At 33.8% G+C, this 16,549-nt stretch overlaps 1 protein-coding gene across 9 annotated transcripts in view; it reads right to left on the bottom strand.

Annotated features, from left to right (window-relative positions):
- CCDC91 (coiled-coil domain containing 91) overlaps positions 1-16,549 on the bottom strand; it is a 371,740-nt gene that overhangs the window by 267,174 nt on the left and 88,017 nt on the right. For 5 of the 9 annotated variants that reach the window (XM_036866036.1, XM_036866034.1, XM_036866037.1 and 2 more), the window contains exons 2-3: positions 13,777-13,819; positions 11,649-11,727 (exon numbers count right to left, since the gene is read on the bottom strand). In XM_036866036.1, the coding sequence (XP_036721931.1) occupies positions 11,649-11,727; positions 13,777-13,806 (109 nt within the window). In that variant the 5' untranslated portion in view covers positions 13,807-13,819. Of the gene's footprint in view, positions 1-8,308; positions 8,388-11,648; positions 11,728-13,776; positions 13,820-16,549 lie in introns of all 9 variants that reach the window. The other 4 variants (XM_036866032.1, XM_036866030.1, XM_036866028.1 and 1 more) reach the window with 1 other exon arrangement.

The raw sequence follows: 16,549 nt of genomic DNA, 5'->3' as shown, positions 1-16,549 counted from the left end.
TGACTTCCCCAACAGCCCTTGTGATCAACAGTCTCCCCTGCCTCCCAGGGCCTTCTCTTTCTGTACCCCTTTGATAAGACCCCCATGGAGTTTACTATTCCCTGTCTTTTGATATGAACCACCCAATCCAGACTTAGCCCTGGAACCCCTAAAACCTCCACCTTGGGACCCTAATAAAAGCATAGACCCTGGATTCTTTCACACCCTCCATCTGCACTCTATCTTGACCTTCTCATGTGGCCCCACAAGGCATGCCATGTACTTCCTCCAGGACCTGTGGGTAATAAACTTCTTCATTTCAGTTTCTCTTGCGGTCTGTTGCTGAATGCAACTCACCATGAGGCAGCCTGTGCTCTACTTGACAAATGTTAATTTAACAAATTCATAGCATTGTCTATCCTGTTTGTTTTCCATTGTTCCCCCTGGACTTGGTACACAATAAATACTTATTGAATGGGCGGGGGGGACCAAAAGGAAGTAGAAAGTAAATAGTCTCATGCCCTGACTTCAAACAAAATGACTGGTAACCAAATGAGAATCTAATCTATCTTTAAAAATTTCAGAGAAATGAAATTCTTAAATTTCATCAAACATTCCATCAAAACAAAGTATGTGTGTTTAGATCATAAGACCAAGGATTAAAATACTATAGAATGTTCCTTTAGGAACCTAACAGGTTGATAAAATCAATAACTGTTTATTCAGTAGACAAATGAGCAATTCTATCAGCAAAAATTTTCTTTTGTTTTACTTGCTGTATGTTCATAAATGTCAAGGGAATGGTTGAAGAAGAAAATAACAGTTGATTTAGCTGGGTAAAGGGTTTCATAATAACCAAACTGCATGTGAAATTTTATTACAATATTTTGTCAGCTCTGTGATGTCTGACAAATTAAATTAAAATTTCTATCCAAATTAGCTGAATCACCTTTTACCCAGTTTCCTTTATTCTGACCTCAGACGTGATAGATACAAAATAATCAAAACCTTCATGTCAGGCAGACAAACTTTCTATAGCATTAAGATTAGGTAAAAATAGCACTATGTATTTAAAATAGCACTATGTATTTACAGTTCTAAAATATATTCCTAAGCATCTTTCTGTTCTAATTTCTAAGTACTTTAAGCAATCTCTGTCTCATTTACCCTAAAATTATTTGGCCATTATTAAAGGTACGTTATCCAAAACAATCTATCTGAGGAGGTCCACAATAAAATTAGTCTTTATCACATTCAATTCAAGAAAACAAACCTCAAAAGATTTTTCAATTTTAATTTAAATGAAGGAAATTTTCACAATGAAATTATTAAAAATAATTGAATCCTCACCTCAGCAATGCTTTAATAAGAAAGAAAAAATTAATAAATATGGGCTGTATCACATAAATTAATTGTGGAAATCAGAGTGGGATTAATACCTTGATAAGGCACAACAATGATGTGCAAATCATGCAGAATTTTTTAATTGCAATGAGTTTCTATAACTTATTCAAGATAATATCCTAATAACAGGCACAACCTTTAGTTCTCAATGTAGAGAATAATACAAATATTCAGGGAAACACTATAATAATAGGTCAAATTTACAATCTCTAAAATTATAGTCAAATAATATGTTTTATACTTTGATATTCAGGAATCCACAAATGTGAAAAAATCCCAAACACTTCTAAACTTTAAAATCAAATTCCACAAATAGCCAACATTTACTAAGTATTCACTGTAGCCCAGCCCTCTGGGTGCCACTTAAAGAAAGGGGTTAAGAGAGTTCAGAATGGGAGAAAACTCCTGAAGTCATTTAGAAAAGACATGATAGTGGCTTTGACTGGAGTAGTAACTAGGGAAGCAGAGAGAAGTGAAAAGATCCCCAAGTTTAATTAAACTTAGAACCCACAGTATTTGCTCATGGGTGGGTTGTGGATCAGAAAACCACAAGGAACCACAAGGAGGGAACAGAAGATTCAAAAGTCTCAGGAAATCATGGTACTCCCTAAAGAGGAAGCACCAGAAACGCAACGTCTATGGAATAGAATAGCACAGAGAGTTGGAGACTCTATTCCAGAACATCAAATACCCAAACTTCAGAAAGAAGGAAGAAGTGCTCAAAAACTCAACCTGAGTGAGCACAAAGTACGCATATTAGCAATAGTGTTCATGAGAGACAACAGTCCAGAGACATCGAGCCAAGTGTACAGCAGGGCACATCTGTCAGAACCTCTGGTTATGCTGGTCCTATTGTCCTGTCAGTGTCATGTTCCCGTGGGCCCCTCAATCCTCAGTTTGGCCATTTGAAAATTCCCACAGTAGAAGATTTTACTGTTTCCAGCTAGAGCTAGGCCTAGGAGTCTAGAAAAAGAATCTCAGAGGTAAAGGTGTAAAGGGGGAGAGGGACATAGGCAGCTCTGTTAACTTCAGGTCTGGCCTTTGCCTCTGACCTCCATTCAGAGAATTTAAGTCAGAAATTTTTCCTAGTCACATACTGCACCATTCATCCACAGTTCCCTGATCTAAAGTCTACTTCCCACTCTTTACCCCATGTCATCCTGAGTGAACAAACAGGGTGATGATGACTTCTGCCCTTTGGCAGATTCAGACATGGGGCTCACTATGAACTGGTCTTAAGCCTAGCTCTCTGACCAAAACACGGAGCCCTCATCCTCGTGAAGAACAAGAATTCCATGACTCCAAAGGGAGGCTGACACTCTAGACATCAGATTTTAGCACTAGGATCTGAATTACAGAACAGTTTGTCAACTGAGACCTCTTATTGATCCTTTAAAGATATTGTGAGAACAGTATATATGTTCATGAGATTCCTTCATGTTTTATGTGCAGTGGTAGTTTGTTAATTTTCCAGGTGTATGGTATTCTATTATATAAATATACCCCAAAATATTAAACTTTCTACTTTTGATTGACATTTGGGTTGTTTCTAGTTTAGGCTATTATAAACAATGCTGCAATAAACATTATTTGACACATTAAAAAATACAATATGACAACTAAAGAGTATTTCAACCTACCATGCTAATTTGCTCATAGTCAGCTAAAGATTTTATTTTCAACATACTCATAAAATTAGCATCACCTTCAATGTGGCCAACATTGTCTTATGTGTGACCATATAAATATAAAATTTGACATTATTTAGAGAACATGTTTGTCCTGTGCTCATTTTAGTAAAATTAATAAATGAACTATTTGTTAATTTTAACTGATCTTTCCATTAAGTCACAGGAACAATATAATATTATCATCTAAATTAAAATAGCTTCACGGAAAATACATACAAAAATATTCCCTGTAGGGTTACTTGTAACAGCAAAAAACCGGGAGTAAAATAACTGGTTACATGAATAATGGTACATCCATGCAAAAGAGTGCTATGCAACCAGTAAAGTGAATCTGGAAGATCTAGAAGTACTCCTATAGCAACATCTACTCGCGTGGGGAAAAAGCAAGAGGCATTAGCATGTATATACAGTATACTATGATTTGTGTAAAAAGAAGAGGAGGATATATTCACATTTTTATATGCCTGGAAGAAATCTGGAGGGTTACAAAAGAAAATGAAAACAAGTTTTATAAGGGGAGTAGGACTAGGGGACTAGGATAAAAGAGAGATGTTCACTGTATACCTTTAATATTATTTCCCTTTTCTTTCATGCCTTTTGTACTACATGTGAGTATGTCTGCCTGTCTGTCAGAAACAATAAAAAGTATATTTTCTGAGGCCAAAGAAGCATAATTCAGAAGGACAGCTATATAGAAATTTATGTATTGTTATAAGAACATTTGACAATGACTTATACTGTTACTGAGCAAGACAGAGCCTAAGTTTTTGGTGGTGGTGGTGGTGTTGGCTAACTCAGCACTGTGATCATCAAGAATCAGAGCACTACCTTCATCTTATAGAAAAAAGATTCACGGCCAACACTTCATCATTTTTAATAATGTGCAAAAATCTCTACAAAGCTCTATTTAAAAAATTTGTACATGTATTCTATAATATTCTAAAAATCAAACCATTGTCTTTTTAATAAGCAAGTTCAGAATCAGATAAAAGAGATAAAGACTGTACCATAAAACACCAGGAAAAATGAATTTAAACAGTAATTGATAATAATTAAAATACATAGAAAAGGACCAAGTTTCTCTTCAGTACTACAGTTCTTCACAGTAACATTTGTGTTCTATGTTTACAGCTATGTTTTTAGACTAAATGTAATTTATTAGATTAGTACTGTCAGTTTGACCATTCAGTTAAAATGAGGTACCATGATTCACCTAGTGGAAGCTACTCATGTTACAGACATTGTAATCAGAAAAAAATCTACAAATAAACTTGGAACTCAAAATCTGGAAGAACGCTTAGATATCATCTAGCCCTTCAATTTATAGATTAAATAATTGAGTTTCAGAGAAGTTACACAGTTAGCTGAAGGCAAAAACCAGAACTCCTCATTCCATAGTCAGAGATATTTGATTCTAAACCACATTACAAACCTAATCTTCAAAGTCATAATAAATATCACTAATATATTTCCTATTATATGCATTAATGAAGACAGAAATTGTCATAAATTACTGAAAACCCACATAAGGACTGATACTTACATGTACAGCCATAACTCACAGCTTTATAGAAGTTACCATCTTAGTCATCATTTATAAAAACTGGCTACAGAAAAAATAAAGGTGAGTTAAAAATCTGGGAGGTAAGAAAAAAATACAAGCAGCAGCAAAAAGAAGCTATCTGGCAATCTTCCATTCAAATACCCAGTGTGATAATATTACAAAATTATTAGACTACAATGGAAATCCAGTTTATGTCCCGGCAAAAAATGTCCAATGTGGATACAAAGTAGAAGCGACAAAAGTTCTCAAATATTACCTATACTGCCTATTATAATACAGTATGTGAATATGGAGTAAGTCACCTTCAAATTTTACCTCAAATATAGATCAGACCAATGAATTCAGTTAATGTTTACTACCCCTATGTACAAAACCACAGATTAATCTGAAAAAAAAAATCACAATTTTTTCTCAAACAAAAATGTGTGGACTCAGGTTCTGAGCTCTTATAGATGTGTAACAGATTCTACTGGAAAAACAGGGTTAGCAAGGAGAGTAATGGGATATTAATAAAATGGCCGGTTTGTTGTCCTAGGTTTTCCTGGCCAGGAGAATGGAGAATGGAAAAACTGAACCATGAAATCAAAAAGGCATCTGTCTTCCAGGTTTCTCTCTGCCAATGTCTTGAGAAAAATGTTTGAACTTTCCTGTTGGCTTTGTATGCAAATAGCTCCAGATGCAAAGTGAACCACATCTAAGTTATTTGGTTCAACATCTGCTGGTCCAGTTCCCATTATTCCTTCTAAAGGGTCGGCTTGTGAAAAGACAGTTTAGTTTGCCCTCTATATAAGCTGTTTTGAAGGAGCTAATTTGGATTAAAGTATCTATCTGGACCACTTGTTTTTCCCTTTGATGGTCAATGCAGTCTAATGTGGTCTGTGTAGTGCTGCAAGGAACTTAGAAACATATTGGAAAGGACAGTATTCAAGGTTTTGCCTCCCACCTCGCCTTCTAGGCAATTTATATTTATACAGTTTAAAGTAAAAAGTGAACAGTCATTTGCCTCTAAAACAGCACCACCCACACTGTATACAATGGCAACATGACAACACTTTCTGATCTAATATACTTTTCATGCAACCTCTATCACAGATTTGAAACTAAAGTTATTGATAAAAGCACTTGCTAGTATTAACATTACATTTCATGAGACACCTTGTCATTTGAGATGACACGTTTCATATGGTATCACAAAAGTGGCATAAGTTGGTCCACAGCACATGGCACTTAGTGTCTGATACACAGTATATTTTCAAACATGTGATAAATGAGTGAATTAGTGAATGAATGAACAAACAAGCTAAATAATTAATTTAAATAAATATCATGGATTCTGAAACTTTGGGTCTGCTGCAATCAGAAAACATAATCAAAAATGTACTAAAGCCAATCTAAGACTAACAGTCTAATGTTCTTAGAACTTGTAAGGTCAAGTAAAGATAGAGTCCTTCCTTCAAAAGGGTATGGTAGGAAAGATAACTTGCACTGGAAGGTAAAAGTGGAGAAAAAGGAAGAAATGAGAATATCTATCTATCTATTTATGTCTACATTCTGATATATATATATACATTTGCATTTGTATGTACATAAACACGTGTATATCAGAAGATAGACATTAATTTCAAAAAGTTAGTTTCCTAAAAGGCAGAGTATTACCAGTTTTATAAAAATTTACAAAAGATAGTTAATTGTTTGAGAATGATTTTGAAAAAACAAGAGACTTCTTGGCCAAAAAAAATTTTTTTTCTAAAAAATACAGTTCTATGAGAAGCAAATTCAAAAACTTCCTGATATGTTATGCAAAATCTGGAATGATTTTTCTTTGGGAAAAGTGTTTAGAAGAATAATATTTTAAAAAGGAGATAAAAGAACTGGATACTATTATTGCTGCTTCTAGACTCCTAATATTTTGAACTAAAATTTAGTCTAAACTCTGCTGTCCTCTACTGTTATCTGCCGACACACTGTAGGACCAGGGAAAAAATTAGAAAAATATAGCAAAATAGCTGTTCTCTCTTTCTGAGAATCTGTGACTACTCTTACTAACCATTATCCTCAGGTTATTTGTCTGAATTGGGAATGACCAGGAAAGTTAACTGAGCCCTAGAGAAAATAGCTTCTTAGCCATCTTTGAATAATTATCTAAGATTTCCAAGATTACTATAATTTTTAAAGAAAGCTTAAGTTTGCCTTCCTCTAACTTGTGATTAAAAAACTATTTAAATACCCTCAAAAGATTAAAATAAGCAAAAAGAGTTACTTGAAAGTAAATCTGCTCTATTAATTATCAAGAAACAATTACTGATTAGCAAGGCACAATGCTATACTAGGTACTTATGATTCAAAAAGGTTTAAAACATGGTCTCTGCCCTCCAAGGCTTAGACTAAAGTAGACATGCAGAGATGGAAGTCATACTGATAAAATCATATCTTTAAAAATACAAATTAGTACACCAATGTTCATAGCAGCATTATTTACAGTGGCCAAAGGAAGCAACCCAAGTGTCCACGGATGAATGAACAGATAAACAAAATGTGGTCTGTACATACAATATTATTCAGGCTAGGAAAGGCAGGAAATTCTGACACATGCTACAACATGGATGAACCTTGAGAATATCATGCTAAGTAAAATAAACCAATCACAAAAAGAAAAATACTGGATGATTCTATTTATATGAGATACCCAGAGTAGTCAAATTCATAGAGGTAGAAAGTAGAATGATAGTTGCCAGGGACAGGGGGAGGGGGAATTGGATAGTTATTGTTTAATGGTTATAGAGTTTCAGTTTTACAAATGAAAATGTTCTAGAGATTAGTTGCACAACAATGTGAATATAATTAAAAATACTGAATTGTACACTTAAAACTGATTAATATGGTGGGGGGGCAGGATAAATGGGAGATTGGGATTGACTATATATAAAATACTATACATATAATACATATATTTACATACTATATATACAATACTCTATCATATATAAAATAGATAACTAATAAGAACCTACTGTATAGCACAGGGAACTCTATTCAATACTGTGTAATGACTTATATGGGAAAAGAATCTAAAAAAGAGTGGATATGTGTATATGTATAACTGACTCACTTTGCTGTACAGCAGAAATTAATATAACATTGTAAATAAACTATACTCCAATAAAAAAATTAATTAATAAAGAACTAATTAATATGGTAAATTTTATGTTATATGTATTTTACCACAATTTTTAAAAAATACAAATTGGCATAAGCTAAGTGCCAAGCAAATGGTGCAGAAAAAAATGATACAGTAGCTCAGAAGAAGGAGCAATTATGAGATATGGAACAAACAGTGAAAACACTATGTTTTTTCTTAAAAGAAAAAATAAGACTCAAGTAAGCAGACTGGAGTTGAGGGAAGGTGTGACAACCAGAAGCAATGGCAAACAGATAGGAACAGACATCATCTAGAAACAATGTAGATCACAGTTTGGCTCACAGGCTTCAAACAATAGCCATGGAGACAAGCTAGAGGGTAAGGCTACGAAATAGGGAGGAAAATGATTGAGGCAATTCTTCTCATCGAGTAGCTTTCACTGAAATGAAATAATAATCATCACACTTTTATTGAGAGTAAAGGAAAGAGGAAAAAAGGAGATTCATAATTTCATATTCATTCATCACTTACATTCTCCAACTCCTTTGATAAAGGAAGTGTAGAGATACATATCATAAGTTAGATGCCACATCTCTGATGAGGGCGGGGCCTAGAGACAATAATTTGTGTAAAGAAACCAACATGAGCATTTCACTTATTCTGACTGGCAATTTTTTAATTTCATAATCAGCATTGCAAATAATCTGGTATTTTAAAAGTTCCCACTACATAAATGATGCTAATATTACAGAAAAGTGCACGTCCCAAGGTACCTCAATTCATTAACAGTATTGAACGCTAAAAACAGACATTCTGAGAGACAAATTATCCCAGTTGCTATTATGAAATCATCCTCCAACTAACCACCAGCCCTAAAGCAGGATAATCACTAGGCACACTAAGCCACTACAGTCCGTACTTAACACAATCATTTATCCTAACCCCAAGAATGAACATTTCTATTCTCCCCAAAGCACTTTAAAAATTTAAACCAAATGTTTCTGAATAATCTTCTTGGATTTTATGCTGTGGTAAAATTTGGCTAATAGTCATCTCTTAAAAATATTTTTCATATAGATTATAGACAGCTAGAGTATAGGTAGAAAAACAGACAAAAGGAGAATACTAGTCTTCTTAAACTGGAAAGAATCTGCTTTAGATCTCTTAAAGAGTTCCTATCTTTTCTGGATTTAGTGCGGAAATGATTAAATTGTTACACTAATCAGCTTGTTCGCATAACTCTTATCTAAACAATTTCAAAATACCTGAATCAGAGGCAGAATCCAGCAGCCAGAGGAAGACAAACTATATTCAACAAAGGAGAAAGATTGCTTTCGCTGAGCAAACACCTAACATGCCATTAACTTCAGCTCTTGGCCAGATTTGTTTTCCTTCACTTCTACAAGTCACTGAGGAAATCCAAAAAGAGTACTTTCTTCAGGTCTGATTTTTTCCAGTGAAGGAAAGACAATGTGTGTGTGTGTGTGTGTGTGTGTGTGTGTGTGTGTGTGTGTGTGTGTACACTAGAGGGGTTATTCTTTAATTCTAGTTCATTAGGCTTTGAGGACTTGACCTACAAATATACAGATATATAGAGATGTGACATATAATAATAAGTTGCTCACAATATACAATGCTTTAATACACTGCCACAATAACTATAGGAAAACAAACACTCCTCCTGCTTTCATGCAAAGTAAAGAAGTCCAATCTGGCTTCAACTTCTACTCTGCTGAAACCATTTCCTTCAAGGACATTTAGGACTGTCTGTGGGTTTTTCTCAGTCTCAAATCTCACTGACCTCCCTACAGCCTTTGACATCAGCGACCATGCCTTCTTTGAAATGTTCTACTCCTTATGTCTGTGTTGCAGTAGCCCCTACTCTCCTTCTCTCTCAAGTCTCTGGTCTCTTTTTCTTCCTCCTGTTCTCTAACTATGGACATCCAAATTCCTCTACTTAAGGCTATTATCTCTACATGTTGTTTCCCCCAGTGATCTCCTACAACTTCAACTGTCATATCAATGGAAAAACTCCCAAACAGAGAAGTCCAGCCCACCTTTCTCTGAACTCTAGGTACTTTAAATAGTCATGTCTAAGACAAATTCATTAAGGCCTCATACTGCCCCAAACCAACTCTTTTAAATTCTCTGTTTCTGTTCATGGTAATACCATCCTTCCAGAACCGAGGTTTGTAACATTAAAAATCAATTTTGACTCCTCCTTCACCCTCACAGCCAGTCAGTCAGATAGTCCTGCTGATGCTTTTTTCAAAAAACAGAGTTATTGAAAATAAACTGAGATAGAATCTGAAAGTATAACTTTCACTCCTAAACATAGTTATCTGTATCAAGCTCCAAAACTTTTTATAAACTGTCATTTCATCATCTGTATGACAGGAATAATGTAGTTGCCCTACCTACAATAAACAAAACATAATAGCACACTGAAAATCCTAAACCATCATATAAATATCACTATCTCAAGTCTTCCTATCCACTCCCATTGTCACCCTAGTCTAGTCATTTATTCAGTTACTGATTCACTCATTCATTCATTAATTCGTTTTTTCTTTATTCTTTCTACAAAATTTACTGAGGGCCAACTATAAGCCAGGCACTATGTTCGGCATTTAAGACATAACAATAGGAAAAACAGACATAGTACCTTACAAAACTTACAGTCTAACATGAAAGCCAGAAAATAGGTGCACATAGATGTGAGAAGGTTCTCTGGGAAGGCTTCCCAGAAAAAGAAACATTAAAGTAAGAAACGACACATAAAACAAACACGAGTTTATATGATAAGGGAGTGGAAGATAGTGGCAGTGGGAAGCAAGGTGAGCAATTCTTGGCAAAGGAAACAACACATACAAAGCCTTCAAAAAGAATGGGCATCCTAATGGTGCCATCCTCTTTCCCACATCTACACCTTTATTCCAAGCATTTTTCTCCCTTCAGAATCTTTCCCCATTCCAATCTCTGCCTATTGAAATTATATGCATCCTTCAAAGCCCAGATCAATGATATATACGCAGCTTCAAGGACAGTACTTGACTCATACCAGGCATGAAGTAACATTTGCTAAACGAATGGATGACGAAATCATCATTCTTCCCAAATCACAAATCTGCTTCATATTACAAATATGTATGTGCCTGCCCTTGAAGTAAAGGACATGTCCGCACAGTATCTCATGCATAATAAGTGTTGGAAAAATATTTGTAGAATGAATAACTCTAATAATCTAAGATGAGGCAGAGCTGTTGAAGAATGATATTTTCATCTTCGACTCCTGACTATACAATGATTTGGCAGAACAAAAAGAAAATGCAAAGTATTATTTAGACAGAATTATATTAATACTGAACATTAGGTCTTCCATAAAATACCTCGCAATAATGGAATTTATTTTTGTATTTAATTTCCTGGATGGCTTAATTCTTAATACTTTTGAATGATTTTCCTGTAGAAAAACTTCTAAATTTAAATACTGTTGGGGATGACAAATCATTTTTATAATATTTTTAAAATATTAAGAAGAAGGAGTCTTTAATTAATGAAATGGACACTCTAAAAAAATTAGTTGGCACCTCACCTTCCTAAAACAAAGACAAATTTGGAAATGTCAATTGTACTTTAATTTTATTTAATGTTCATGATATCATTTTTGGAATCATGCCTCAAGCCACCATTGCAGAATTTGTTACGCAATCCATAATTTGTTATGGAAAAAAACTATGTTAAATTTGGGTCATTCCATTTTTCAGATCAAAGAAGGCAAAGTGCAAAGGTAGGAAAGGGGCTTTCAAAAGAAAGCAAAACAGAAATGTTGAATAAGAAAAAAATATTCCTAGTTACTCTATAGTAGTACCTGTAGGAAAAGCAGCCCAAGGAATGGCAGGAGATGTAGTTTGGGTTTCACCATTTCCACCAGCAAAAATCTCTGCAGCCTATAAAACAAAGGCAAAATTATTTTAGAAAATCTGAAAAGTATAAATGCTATGTAAGCAATCAAGCCTCCCAATTCTGCAAATGTAATTCTCTGTAATACCCCACACATTTTCAAATTTCCTCTGAATACTCAATTGCTTTTCAGTCTTCAGTGCTACCACCCCCCACTACTAGTCACTACCCCCAGTGTCTGTGCTCTATATCTTTGAGTAAAACTCTTCCTTCCTTTCTCAAGTATATCTCCTGCCAATGAAATTTAATTTCATATATCCTTAATCACATTTTCATTTGTGAACTTTAAGTATTCTAAACTAACTACCACAGCGTTTACCTATGTAAATAAGAAAAATACACCATTTTTCTTCAAAAGTCTAGAGACTAAATCTTTTTCATTAATTATCACAAGACCAGAAAGAGATCAATCTAAAGAAATAGGGTTCATCCATATCCTTGAATAATCTACCAGCTGAACTTACTAGCATTCAACATTTAGAGAATTCCTAAAGCTGACATTTAAATTAAAGCCTCCTATTAAACAGTTTTAAAACTATGAGGCAGTCAATTACTGAATGCTGAGTTTGTGGGTAAGAGTGCAGAGTTTTCTCTCTCTTAAGTGTTCAGGTCACAGCAAAATTATCATTGAAAAAAAGAGCCAGAATTTCTATTTGGATTCTGCATTGAGTTGTCAGCCAAGGAGAAGTCAATTAGGGCAATCTGCCACAGGAGCTAAGTGACGTAGAATACAGTAGCTACTCTCCACAAACTATGACAAATAAACATGGTTTATATACCCAAGGTTAGAGACCTTCCATATTTCTATAACAGGATGCAGAAAGAAAGAACCCTAACAACCATAATTAAATTGGAATGGCTGGTTAACTTTGTACCTATATAATATTAAAAGGAATAGATCCACTGAATATACATTGAAGTATAACTGTTACTCTAAGGAACACTATCTACTCTTTTTTCTCTGATATAATAAATCAAGTAACATAATAAGATTCAGTAACATAAATAAGATTCAGTCACCCAACAAAACCCAAAATACTAAAGCAAATACAGGAAATATACAAATGTGCTAAAACAAAACACAGTGTTAGATGAAATGAAGAAAACAGGTAAGTTCATATTCTAAATATCTCCATATTAACAGCTATTAAAGATCAACAGAAGAGAAAATGATCCTAACCTAAATGCACACTATTCTTTCATGACATTCAGAGCACTGGATATATACTTAATATCTCATTTCTCTTATTAACATCATTAATTACAGTCCCTATCTCTAACAATCTCCTTTTCACCAAGTTCCAAATTAGGTAAAGGTCTTTCTTAGAAAAAAAAAAAGCAAAAATCACAGAGCTCACTTGATGGTAGTTCCAGGACTTGAGCTCAGGCATCCTGACTCCTAATCCAGAGATTTTCCTGCAAGACTATACTGGCTCCATAAAAATAACTGGGTTACAAAATATTTCAATAAAATGAACACACACTGAAAAGGATTAAGGAAAAGACAGTGCTTCTTCAGCTAACAATTTCCTTACAAAGCATCCAACTAAAACCTAAGAGAATAATCCAACAGCGCAAACATACTAATTAGCTCTATAAGCCACCAAAAGGCCGTGTACTTAATATACTAAATCAACTCATTACAGGTGTAAGCATGAAAATATGTGACAGATCTTCAATACTCATCCCTCATCTCACAAGTATTTCCTAATAGACATGTATCCCAGCAAAATCATCTGCAGACAATTTCTCAAACTTCTTCTTTACTGCTTCCACTAGTAGTACTTAACTACCTCAATTTAAACCATTCTTATGGTCATGACCAAGTGTTCAATAACAATAAATCAGTTTTAACTTTCAGAGGGAATATATTTTAATTTTTCTTGATTTCATTTTTTTATTCCAGAGTTATATTCAAAATGATCAAGAAAGAATCATTAACACCAATGATAAATAATACATTTAGTATACTCTGTTATAATCCCACAAAATTAAAACAATTACATAAGCAAAGTAAGGTAAATAACAGCACATACCTCAAAACCACCAAAATCATCATCATCCATGCTTTAAGTGCACCTGAAAAACAGAAGACATTGAAACAAGCCCACACACACAGTCATTTATGTCAAAACACTTCTCTCACTTAAAGGTATATATACATTTTGACTTTTTTTTTTGATTTATAAATTAAAACTATTTCATTTGGGTTAAAAAGTGTACTTTAACTATATGCATATGTATTTTTAACACAAAAAGACTGAGGTTTTTTGGCAAAATTAGCCATTCTGGCAAAATTAACAATTCCTGTGACTTTTTCAGCAACCGTGTATTTTGCCATTTTATGTTGAGACGCCAGGAGTGGAAAAATATTCTTTTACATTTTAATTTGCTTTTCCCAAATTGGCACCAGAGCTCAATTCAATAATGCTTCCTGCTTTTTGCATCTATTCCTCAGTTGCCTGGCCACATCAGCACAAACTCCAGTTAAGAACAGGACTGTGGTGAGTTTTTGGAAATCTGTCCCACACCACAAAGGTTCTTCCCTCGGTTTCATGGCCGAGGTTGATTTAGATTTTCAAAATTGATCAGCATTTTTGAGCTGTGGCCACAGCTTCTGGAGCATTTTGATATGTGTATTTTTAGCTGAAACTGCTTTGCACTCTTGGAAAAATGTGGAGCAAGTTACTAGGCTGATCAAGATAAATCAAGTCATGTATTCATGGAGACCAGGAAAGAGAAAAAAACACAAGCGAATATCCAGAATACCTCTCTTCTTTACCCTTAAAGTATGTAAGAGACACAAGCAGTGGGATAATACATGCTTTATTTTGTCCTAATGCACATCATAAAAATAAAAGGATAAAACCATGAGTGCCTGGGCTTTTAAAAAAAAAAGAAAAAGAAAGAAAGAAAGAATAAGAGGGAGATGCTTTTATCTAACAAACAGTGAAAGAACTAAAAAACCTGGAAAGGTAAAATGAGTAATAGGTAGGTGATATACAGTAAAACAAAAAATAAAGTCACAATAAATTGTGAAGTGATACTCTGTTCAATAACTGGTTTCCTTTTCTATCTTTCAAAAGTGAACATATTCAAATATTAATTATAGTGTTCTTGACCCAGTAATACTAAATGGACTTGATTACAGAAAAACAATCTTCTCCAACTTCTAAAAAAAAAAAAAAAAAAAACAGCTAAGCAAATTAAATCATATGCTAAGCTCTAATTCTAAAGGTATTTTCTAAGGCATTTTGCTTTGAGTTATAAAGCAGTAGTTATCTACAGCCATGCTTTGCCTTGTCACTAAAATTAATACTAATGCCTTCAAACCTAAAACTCAAAGATAGTCAAAGAAAAATAAACAGTAAAAAACAATCTCAAGGATTGCTTTGTTTTAATAGGCAAAGAAAATTTATTTTCACAGAAACTCAGTAGGTAATGATACTATAAGGAATATGTAGACAGAAACACATTATAAAAAGGGACTACATTAAATTAATCAGAATATGACACCAGTACTGTCACCATTACCCACAATTTAACAATCTGTTGAAAAATTTTTAAAAGATGTACTTCTCCAAAAATCAAAGCTAAGCAACTCATCCACATACACTTAAAAAATATAAACCAGACTTTCAGAAACTTTTGATGGTGGTTAGTTTGAAATGGAATTCACATTAATTCTGTGTTGCAAGCAAATAGAAATCTGTATGTGATTACATTTTTCACGAAGAAATTATGAAAGAAGAGTGATATAGATACTGAGAATTAACCGAGTCAAACTATAAACACCAAGTTTGTGTGTTCCACATGTGTCCCACGAATCTCAGGAGACAATTAAAAGATATTTTTAGCATCTACAAACACTGTACCCAAATAACATGGTTTCAAAATAATGGAATTTTTAGAGTAATGCTTCTATGTGTGTTTTAGTAAGTCATATCCCAATAAGTTATTTGTAAGGTGCCAGAGAATTTGAAAACAAAAACAAATACCCATGCCTAACAATCATTTCAGCTTGTTTGCCTGTGGTAATGAACCAAATACCATCAGTTTCCTAAGTACTGATTTAGCTCTACAAAAGAACGTATTAGTGACCATGGATGCTTTACATACCCCAGCAACTATTACATATTAAAATGCAGATTAGTCTTCCTGTACTTTATTTTCAAAGAAATATTAATATATTTTAAAAGACAAATGTGTCCTGAGTTTCTTAAAATACAGTACTAGAGAAATAAACATTATTATTTTAAAGCAATAGCCTTTCTCTGAATAATTTAGTTTCAAATTCTGAAATAGTTTCTGTTTCCTTCTGAACATTTTAAAGAGCAGGAGGAAGCAAAATTAACAACACTGATTTGTAAAAATCAATTTTACAAAATACAAAAACTAAAAATTAGTTTTTAAAAGGAAATATTACAAATGTGGGCTTCTTTATGGATTTAGCTAGTCCAATACATCGAGCACACTGCTTTATCTACCGTGCATTTGTAAACCTTTTAGAAGATTTCTAGCATTTAACATTATCCCATTAAACTGCAAATATAATATAGCAATGCCAAATATATCTGTCATCTAAGTTATAGAATCATGAGCCTGGCCAAAAAATTGATAGATCATGCAGTTCGTTCTTTTGTGTCATGGCAGGGGGTGAGATGTATACTTTGTTATGTTGAAAGATTTCATAATATCTAGGGTTAACAATTCTCAGGCTTCTTTACATCTGAATTTAATCTCTTCTGTTGCACTATTATATTAATTCCCTCCTTAACTATCCTCAGTATTCAATATATTGCTGATATT

The sequence above is a fragment of the Balaenoptera musculus genome, chromosome 10 (assembly GCF_009873245.2).
Source record: "Balaenoptera musculus isolate JJ_BM4_2016_0621 chromosome 10, mBalMus1.pri.v3, whole genome shotgun sequence".
Lineage (NCBI taxonomy): Eukaryota > Metazoa > Chordata > Mammalia > Artiodactyla > Balaenopteridae > Balaenoptera > Balaenoptera musculus.
Note: the sequence above shows the minus strand (reverse complement) of the source record. Positions and strands in the feature narration are given on the sequence as shown.